Raw genomic sequence first — 10,820 nt, 5'->3', positions numbered from 1 at the left:
CACCACTGGTGATCGTCGAGGGGACACTGAATAGTGCACGGTACATCCAAACCGTCATCGAACCCATCGTTCTACCATTCCTAGACCGGCAAGGGAACTTGCTGTTCCAACAGGACAATGCACGTCCGCATGTATCCCGTGCCACCCAACGTGCTCTAGAAGGTGTAAGTCAACTACCCTGGCCAGCAAGATCTCCGGATCTGTCCCCCATTGAGCATGTTTGGAACTGGATGAAGCGTCGTCTCACGCGGTCTGCACGTCCAGCACGAACGCTGGTCCAACTGAGGCGCCAGGTGGAAATGGCATGGCAAGCCGTTCCACAGGACTACATCCAGCATCTCTACGATCGTCTCCATGGGAGAATAGCAGCCTGCATTGCTGCGAAAGGTGGATATACACTGTACTAGTGCCGACATTGTGCATGCTCTGTTGCCTGTGTCTATGTGCCTGTGGTTCTGTCAGTGTGATCATGTGATGTATCTGACCCCAGGAATGTGTCAATAAAGTTTCCCCTTCCTGGGACAATGAATTCAGGGTGTTCTTATTTCAATTTCCAGGAGTGTATTTTAAAAAGAAGTGCTAGTTAGTTTCAAATATTGTAAAAAAGTACATACTATACCCACAATTTGTTCAGAAGTGTGTTTTGCATTACAAGGTATATAAGAAATCAACAAGAAAGTTTTAAATGAACATGTGCAAAGTCATATTTTATTCCTTAATATCATACTTAATTAATTTTTAGGTCACAATAGCTTGCATACTTCACTCTTTTTAGATAATTTAGATCTGTATCCTACTTATAATAAGACGAGCCAGTGCAATGCCCGTTACCTTCACTGAATAATAGGAGAACGGCCGTTGGGTTTGGCCATCCTGCACAATAGTAATACGGTCACAGTGAGAGCGACAAGCTCAGATGTACACCAGACTATCTTTGTTATTAATGGGTCGCCTTACAATGGAGAAGTTGTAAGACAATTTAAAGGACCTTGTAATTTGAATCAATTCTGAGTGTAACAGATTTTCATTTGTTCTAATTATGGGACACGATACATAGGTAGCCAGCAAGGAGCAAAGTTTTCTAAGACTCTAGACTGAATTCACACAAAATGACGCTAATACTATGGGGAGGTACCAAATTGTATGAGAGACTGCACGGATAGGACGCAACAAATTATCCTTATCTGGACAGCTCCGGAATTCGGTGTTAATGAGACAAAATCATACACTACTGGCCATTAAAATTGCTACACCACGAAGATGACGTGCTACAGACGCGAATTTTAACCGGCAGGTAGAAGATGCTGTGATATGCAAATGATTAGCTTTTAAGAGCATTCACACAAGGATGGCGCCGGTGGCGACACCTACAACGTGCTGACATGAGGAAAGTTTCCAACCGATTTCTCATACACAAACAGCAGTTGACCGGCGTTGCCTGCTCAAACGTTCTTGTGATGCCTCGTGTAAGGAGGAGAAATGCGTACCATCACGTTTCCGGCTTTGATAAAGGTCGGATTGTAGCTATCGCGATTGCGGTTAATCGTATCGCGACATTGCTGCTCGCGTTGGTCGAGATCCAATGACTGTTAGCACAATATGGAATCGGTGGGTTCAGGAGGGTAATACGGAACGCCGTGCTGGATCCCAACGGCCTCGTATCACCAGCAGTCGAGATGACAGGCATCTTATCCGCAAGGCTGTAACGGATCGTGCAGCCACGTCTCGATCCCTGAGTCAACAGATATGGACATTTGCAAGACAACAACCAGCTGCACGAACAGTTCGAAGACGTTTGCAGCAGCATGGACTATCAGCTCGGAGACCATGGCTGCGGTTACCCTTGACGCTGCGTCACAGACAGGAGCGCCTGCGATGGTGTACTCAACGACGAACCTGGGTGCACGAAACAAAACGTCATTTCTTCGGGTGAATCCAGGTTCTGTTTACAGCATCATGATGGTCGCATCCGTGTTTGGTGACATCGCGGTGAACGCACATTGGAAGCGTATATTCGTCATCGCCATACTGGCGTATCACCCGGCGTGATGGTATGGGGTGCCATTGGTTACACGTCTCGGTCACCTCTTGTTCGCACTGACGGCACTTTGAACAGTGGACGTCACATTTCAGATGTGTTACGACCCGTGGCTCTACCCTTCATTCGATCCCTGCGAAACCCTACATTTCAGCAGGATAATGCACGACCGCATGTTGCAGGTCCTGTACGGACCTTTCTGGATACTGATAATGTCCGACTGCTGCCCTGGCCAGCACATTCTCCAGATCTCTCACCAATTGAAAACGGCTGATCAATGGTGGCCGAGCAACTGGCTCGTCACAATACGCCAGTCACTACTCTTGATGTACTGTGGTATCGTGTTGAAGCTGCATGGGCAGCTGTACATGTACACGCCATCCAAGCTCTTTTTTACTCAATGCCCAGGCGTATCAAGGCCGTTATTACGGCCAGAGGTGGTTGTTCTGGGTACTGATTTCTCAGAAACTGTGCACCCAAGTTGCGTGGAAATGTAGTCACATGTCAGATCTAGTATAATATATCTGTCCAATGAATGCCCGTTTATCATCTTCATTTCTTCTTGGTATAGAAATTTTAATGGCCAGTTGTGTATATTGTAGTCTTCTGCCGACAACAGGACCCCGTGACCACAGCGGGAGTGCAGCAAATCCTTCCTGCCAAGCCCTCAAGTCCAGTAGTAGAAAATAAAACAGCTTAGCGACATGTGACAGTAATGTCAGCTACGTTCTACACGACATCTACAACTACAACTGAAATGGGCATGCGACCATTGGCACTAGACGTAGGCTCAGTGGCGGAGCGTTGCATGGTCTGATGAATCCCGCTACCTTCTTCATCATGCCGATGGGAGGGCGCAAATCCTTTACTGCGGGAACGAGACAAGCAGGCGACGGCTCCATTATGCTGCGGGGGACATCCACGCTGGCATCCATTCGTCGAGTGGAGCTCGTTCAAGGCATCATGACGGCCAAGTAGTACTGTACGCCAGTTGCAGACATGACGATCATGTTTCCCGACGGCAGTGACATTTTTCAGCAATATAATACACCGTGTCACAAGGCGAGGAGTGTAACGGAGTGGTTCGAAGAACACAGTGGCGAGTTCCAATTGATGTACTGGCCCCCTAACTCGCCAGATCTGAACGCGATCGAACACACCAGTGATGTGATTGAACGTGGCGTCAGAGTTTATTGCTCCACTCCCCGGAATTTTCGATAGAGTTCCCCACAGTCGTTTAATCAACAAAATAAGAGCATATGGACTATCATATATCAATTGTGTGATTGGATTGAAGAGTTCCTAGAAAACAGAACGCAGCATGTCATTTTCAATGGAGAGAAGTGTTCCGAAGTAAGAGTGATTTCAGGTGTGCCGCGGGGGAGTGTCGTAGCACCGTTGCTCTTCATAATATACATAAATTACCTTGCGGATAACATCGGAAGTTCACTGAGGCTTTTTGCGGATGATGCTGTGGTATATCGAGAGGCTGTAACAATGGAAAATTGTACTGAAATGCAGGAGGATCTGCAGCGAATTGACGCATGGTGCAGGGAATGGCAATTGAACCTCAATGTAGACAAGTGTAATGTGCTGCGAATACATAGAAAGATAGATCCCTTATCATTTAGCTACAATATAGCAGGTCAGCAACTGGAAGCAGTTAATTCCATAAATTATCTGGGAGTAGGCATTAGGAGTGATTTAAAATGGAATGATCATATAAAGTTGATCGTCGGTAAAGCAGGTGCCAGACTGAGATTTATTGGAAGAATACTAAGAAAATGCAATCCGAAAACAAAGGAAGTAGGTTACAGTACACTTATTCGACCACTGTTTGAATATTGCTCACCAGTGTGGGATCCGTACCAGATAGGGTTGATAGAAGAGATAGAGAAGATCCGACGGAGAGCAGCGCGCTTCGTTACAGGATCATTTAGTAATCGCGAAAGCGTTACGGAGATGATGGATAAACTCCAGTGGAAGACTCTGCAGGAGAGACGCTCATTAGCTCGGTACGAGCTTTTGTTGAAGTTTCGAGAACATACCTTCACCGAGGAGTCAAGCAGTATATTGATCCCTCCTATGTATATCTCGCGAAGAGACCATGAGGATAAAATCAGAGAGATTAGAGCCCACACAGAGGCATACCGACAATCCTTTCCACGAACAATACGAGACTGGAATAGAAGGGAGAACCGATAGAGGTACTCAGGGTACCCTCCGCCACACACCGTCAGGTGGCTTGCGGAGTATGGATGTAGATGTAGATTTACGGGAATTAGGTGACCTGTGTGTGCAGATGTGGTGCCAAATCCCTCCAGTGACCTACCAAGGCCTCACTGCTTCCGCGCTACGACGCGCCACCGCTGCTATCCGTGCCAAAGGTGGATATACCGGCTGTTAGGTAGCTGGGCATAAAGTTCTGGCTGATCAGCGTAATTTATCCAGAGCGTGGTCAATAATTCTTTTCAACTCAGCCATAGCTCCTCTACATGCTCCTGTCCTGAGCTAAATGTTTCAAGTTCCCGATTAATATTGGACACTACCACTTCTTTATCTACTTTACCAAACACACAAATTTTTGTAATTGTTTTAGTTTCCCTCTGTTCTTTGGTCATTTTTGTTGCTACAGCTGCCTTATGGTCATTGATATAAATTTCGATGTGGTCACCCTCAAGCAGGTTAGGTCTATCTGTTTCTATTAGATCTAGTACAGTTTCATCTGGAGTGGGTTTCCAAACTGTCTGGTCTAGACGGATCTCAGGTAAGGCACTTAGGATGTCTTGTCACTCCCCTCACTTACAAAATTGTAATTATCCCAATTGATCGGTGGGTGATTAAAGGCTCATCTGACGATGATAGCCGTTATGTACGGTCAGTAGTTTCTCGTTTTTTTTTTTTTTTTACGGTGAAACGCTCGAGAAATGCGTTAGCTGGTGTCAGAGTGGTAATTGTTTCGCCAAGAGGTCGCCTCAGTTCTCTCGGAGGCATCAATTCTTTTTCTAATAGACGAACAGATTTTTTTTTTTGAATATAGTTATAGGTATAGCGGATAAAGAAGAAGATCGGTGGAGGCACGCGGAATATCAATAAAATAGGTTTAATGAACTGTGCCGACACGAGCAGAACACGTCAATTCTCGGTAAAACCCTGTCAGCAGGTAAACTCTGCTCAGTGTTTGCGTTGAGCAACCGACGCCTCACGAGGCAGGGTCTCTTTGCCAAGTCGCGTGTGCAAACGAAGCCGAGCATTAGCACCTGGCCGGCTTACGCTAATAAAGGACCGGCGCGGTCTTGCACGCTGCACAGTCGCTGGAAGGCACCGCTCCAGCACTGCAGACAGGCAGACAGGCAGCTTCGTCGAGCAGACCGTTGTGGACCGGCCATGGCACGCGTGTCGGCGGGATGGGCAGTGCTGCTGTTGGCGCTGGTGGCGGTTGGCGTCGCCTCAGCGGCGGCCGCCGGCGGCAAGTACACGACGCGCTACGACAACATCAACCTGGACGACATCCTGCACAGCACGCGCCTGCTCAACAGCTACATCAACTGCCTGATGGAGCGCGGGCCCTGCACGGCCGATGGCAGGGAGCTCAAGGGTGAGTCGCCGCCCTCTTCCTCTTTCTTGCCTTATGATTTCTCCTTCTCACCTTCTCCTCCTCCAACTTCTACACCTAACTCCTCCCAGTCCTCCTCCAACTCCTCCTCCTCCTCCTATGCCTCTTCCTCTACATCTACATTTCCACCTACATACACATCTTCATATGCATTCCGCAAGCCTCCTTATGGTGTGTGGAGTAGGGTGCTTTACGTATGACTACCACTTCCGGCCTTTTGTGTTCCACACGCGGCGTGTGCGCGGGAACAACGGTAGTTGGTAAGCCTCTGTGTGAATTCTAAGCAGTCTCATTTTAACGTCATGGCCCTTTCGGGGGATGTAGGTGGGCGGAAGTAATATATTGGTTGACCCTTCAAGCAATGTACGCTCTCGGAAGCTTAACAGTAAATGACAGAGCGTTGCATAACGTCTCTCTTGTACCGTCTACCACCGGTGTTGGATGATGATGGCCGTGACGCTTTCGTGCTTACGACGAGAACACGGCAAGTGCCATAATCCGATTTCCTAGAAACTTCGCTCGGTGAAAGAGAAGTGAAAATAAGGGAACATCTGTCTCGGCTTATCCGTACATACTCGAAAGTTTCTGAGAAAACGATGGTCAAAGTTTCCGACGTAATTTAGATGCGTTTTTAGGACGCAATAATCTCAGCCGAACCGGTGGCACAATGACTAACGACACGACCTCCCAGTTTTGCGCGCCGTTTTCGAAGCTAGGTTACCGTTCTTATCCTTCTATTTTATTTTCATTTATCTATCCATGTCCATAGAAAGTTACAAAGCACGAATCTTTCATACGAAGTTATGGGATACAAGGACACTATATCAACAGTAAAATTATAACTGCATTTCACAGTAACTGTCATATGTTTATTACATATGTTTCTACGGTTTATTCAGGGTCACAATATTTTTTTTAAAATTCTCCTGTTCTTATATTTCACTCTTGAATCAATTCTTATATGAAATCTTATGTTTTATGTTAATTTTTATTCTTCAGGTACATTTAGTGCATTCCCTTGGATGATACCGATCGCAGAAACATTCGAAACATAGAAATGCCGAACACTAAGAGCATCGGGCGAGGGCAGTGGTATTTCTTCGCATAAATCTCACTCGGAAAAGAAACGTCGTTGCTGAAGATTTCACAAGTTGGCAATACTTTCTTGGCAAAACACGCATAACGGGCAGCTTTAACAGAAACTGCACCCTTGAAATTTGTTATTAATCACGATACACCACAGGAATTTCACCGAAAAAAATGTCAAGTAATTTTCTCATTTATTTATTTATATATCTGTAGTCATTCACCAGACATACAATTAGTAGACGAATAAGGACAACGATATTTCAATATACATTGGAAAACGTTCGTGTAGTAATATTCAACGGACACGGGTAGAAAAGTGAAAAGCAAAAATAAAAATAGTAATCGAGTTTCGAACACAGGGCTCAAAAGTGTGAAGCTATGACGCTAGCCACTACGCCAGCTAAGAGGCACATAAAGTACCTCGAAAACTTTGACTGTCGTTTTTTCAGAAACGGTCTAGAAACTACTTATAAGTCGAGACACATGTTCGCTTACTTTGACCCCTCTTCCACTTAGCGAAGTTTCTGGGAAATTTGGTTATAGCACTTGCCGTGTTTTCCTCGTTAGTAAACGAACCTGTGACGAAACGTGAAGCTCTTCTTTGGATATTCTCTTGTGACACTATCAGTCCTACTATGTAAGGGTCCCAGACTGCTAAGTAATTCTAAGTATCGGTCGAAAGAGGATTTTGTAAGCTTCCTTCTTAGCAGAACTGCACTCTCTGAGGATTCTTTGAATGCATGTGCCTGACATCCACTTTTCCTGCGATTAGTTCTACGTCGCCGTTCCATTTAAAATTCACCCATACGTTTACTCTCATATATTTAATGAACTCGTCTCTTTCCAGGAATTATTCACCAATCGTTTACTCGTACAACAACAGGCTTTTCGGTGTGCTTGCCCGAAATTCTGTACGTATGTCTATGTTGAGAGCCAACAGCCAGTCCTTGCAACAAGTGTCTATCCTCTGCATCTCTTCCTGCATTGCGCTGCATTCTTATAGTGTTTTTACTTATCTACGGGATGTAGGCCTATCGTAATAAATAGCGAAAGCTGACACAGCTTGAAAATGTACGGTGAAAGAACCAAAAACATTCCAGTAAACCTGAGTCATCAAACCACCTTTTGGCGAGAGAGCTGTGAATGTATGATTACAAGCCACCACTGATTTCAGCACGACATACTGTACTGTCCCGGTTTGTATAAATGTATTTGAAACGTAAACTGTTAAAGTCCTCAGCTACCTGCGCTCGAATTTCACACATATGTCTCGAAAAGTCCAAGGCAGGTAAAATTACAAATATTTCAGTTAAACGGAAGCTTACCAACAACCGATCTTTCCGCGCAGCTTCCGCGACAGAGACATGAAAGGAAGAAAGTGGCAGTGAGGCACACTATGTGTTGACTTGTGGAGCATAGAGAGTGTGACAAAAAGGTATTGGCAAAGTAGTAGGAAACATGCCTTATACATAGGGGAAGAGAATATGTTCTATGGACATGGACCCGGAAACGCTTTGTTTCCATGTTAGAGCTCATTTTCTAGTTCTTTCATTATCACATTAAACATGGGTAACACAAAGAAACACAAAATACCAGCATTACATGAAACGTTTTCTTACATGAAATGTTCAGTAGAGCGTCTTACGGAGCGTGGGACGGTGAGGCCTACTACTCGCGACTGGAGGAGGGCTAGAAGGTCGGGGGCACAAGCTGGAGGAGAAAAGTCTTCGTACACTTTATGACAACCCTAGTGACAGCGTAAGACAGCTGTAACAAGTAACGTCGACCACATGGTTGTCGCCGGCCGAAGTGGCCGTGCGGTTAAAGGCGCTGCAGTCTGGAACCGCAAGACCGCTACGGTCGCAGGTTCGAATCCTGCCTCGGGCATGGATGTTTGTGATGTCCTTAGGTTAGTTAGGTTTAACTAGTTCTAAGTTCTAGGGGACTAATGACCTCAGCAGTTGAGTCCCATAGTGCTCAGAGCCATTTGAACCATTTTTGAACCACATGGTTGTCTATAGAGCGCTACATAAGAACCCGCTGTATCCGTACCGTGTACAGCGTATGCAGGCAATAACGGCAGCCGATTTTGCTGCACCGCTACACTTCTGCGAATTGTTCATTCAGTAACGTGTCAACTCTCGTATTAGAGCAAATGCGCTGTTCACGGATGAGCGTTCGTTCCAACGTAATCAGACTGTGAATTTTCACAGTCGACACGTATGGGCTGTCGAGAATCCTTACGAAATTGTGCAGTCACGTTTTGAACAAAGATTTTCTCCCAACGTTGAGGCGGCATTGTTGGCGACTGTTTGTTAGTCTCATTTCTTCCATCCAGGCTCAACGGAGAAACCATGTTTTCTTGGAGAACAGTGTACTTGTTCTGTTAGAACATGTGTCTTTACGAGTGCCTCAAAACATGTACTACAGGCACGATGGAGCTCCTCCTCATTTCATTGTTAATGTTCGTAGGCGTACAATGTAAATGACGAATTCCTTGACAGATGGATAGGTAGGGGTGGACCAATTGTTTGGACTCTTCGCTTTCCGGACCTAAACCCACTCTGCGCGTCAGGGTTTTAATGCGACGGCGATTTGACTCATATATCCTCGCTAAAGGAGCGCAGTTTCAACATTTCATTTAGGAAACTGTTTTATACTGTGCTCATATATTCTTTTCTTGTGTGTTTCCCGTTATTAGTGTGTTGGAGAAGCTGCATCTGTATTTGCAGGTATAGAGGAGCAAGAGAAGGAGGTGGAGAACTTAGGAACTGTCAGTTATTATTATTATTATTATTATTATTGTTCTTATAATCGTGTCAGAAACATACACATTTAACAAACATTACATTGTATAAAATATGACCAGAAGTCTGCCACTTCTAGTGCATTCTCCCAAGCAGGACTACTGGTAAAATATCGATTTATTGGCGACCCTTTTCCCACGATATATGGGCACCAAAATGACAATATCGAGTGCTAATATATTTTTTTTCACAATTTTCGTTAAGTATTTGGATTGATCTTTTGAAATTGTAGTCGGACATAATTTTACTTTAACTACGTGGAGTCTTACTACTTTCCGAACTTTCATCGGTTCCAGTCTTTCTCCTTGACTGTGTGAAGCAAGTACATATGGCAAAAAAGAAGCGTCCGATTACACTGTGGCGTGGCTGTGCGGACGGAATAATATTTCCGATATGAAGAAATATAAGGGGCGTTCAAAAAGAAACAAGCCGGAGGCATAATTACTGGCTCAAATGGTTCAAATGGCTCTGAGCACTATGGGACTCAACTGCTGTGGTCATAAGTCCCCTATAACTTAGAACTACTTAAACCTAACTAATCTAAGGACATCACACACATCCATGCCCGAGGCAGGATTCGAACCTGCGACCGCAGCGGTCGTGCGGTTCCAGACTGTAGCGCCTTTAACCGCTCGGCCACTCCGGTCGGCTGAATAATTACTGAAACCAGTGCTTGTATGTTAGAAGTATTAACCCTGGCTGTTGAGACACTTGTCCCACCGTGACACAATGCAGTGAACGGCTGTCATAAAATTTCCGGGGCAGCGATGTTAACCAGTTCCATATGTACAGCTGGACGTCGTCGTCCGAGGTGAATCGTTTGCCCCTCACAGCATTTAACTTCCCCCATGAACCATGGACCTTGCCGTTGGTGGGGAGGCTTGCGTGCCTCAGCGATACAGATGGCCGTACCGTAGGTGCAACCACAACGGAGGGGTATCTGTTGAGAGGCCAGACAAACATGTGGTTCCTGAAGAGGGGCAGCAGCCTTTTCAGTAGTTGCAGGGGCAACAGTCTGGATGATTGACTGATCTGGCCTTGTAACATTAACCAAAACGGCCTTGCTGTGCTGGTACTGCGAACGGCTGAAAGCAAGGGGAAACTACAGCCGTAATTTTTCCCGAGGACATGCAGCTTTACTGTATGATTAAATGATGATGGCGTCCTCTTGGGTAAAATATTCCGGAGGTAAAATAGTCTCCCATTCGGATCTCCGGGCGGGGACTACTCAAGAGGACGTCGTTATCAGGAGAAAGAAAACTGGCATTCT

General features: G+C 45.5%; 1 protein-coding gene across 1 annotated transcript in view; it reads left to right on the top strand.

Moving 5' to 3' along the window:
• Positions 1-5,388: 5,388 nt before the first annotated feature.
• Positions 5,389-10,820, top strand: part of LOC126262742 (ejaculatory bulb-specific protein 3-like) — a 56,829-nt gene continuing 51,397 nt past the window's right edge. The window contains exon 1 of the mRNA XM_049959550.1: positions 5,389-5,636. Within this exon, the coding sequence (XP_049815507.1) occupies positions 5,426-5,636 (211 nt within the window). The 5' untranslated portion in view covers positions 5,389-5,425. The remainder of the gene's footprint in view (positions 5,637-10,820) is intronic.

The sequence above is a fragment of the Schistocerca nitens genome, chromosome 6, assembly GCF_023898315.1.
Source record: "Schistocerca nitens isolate TAMUIC-IGC-003100 chromosome 6, iqSchNite1.1, whole genome shotgun sequence".
Classification (NCBI taxonomy): domain Eukaryota; kingdom Metazoa; phylum Arthropoda; class Insecta; order Orthoptera; family Acrididae; genus Schistocerca; species Schistocerca nitens.
This window is presented reverse-complemented; position numbering and strand designations above follow the sequence as displayed.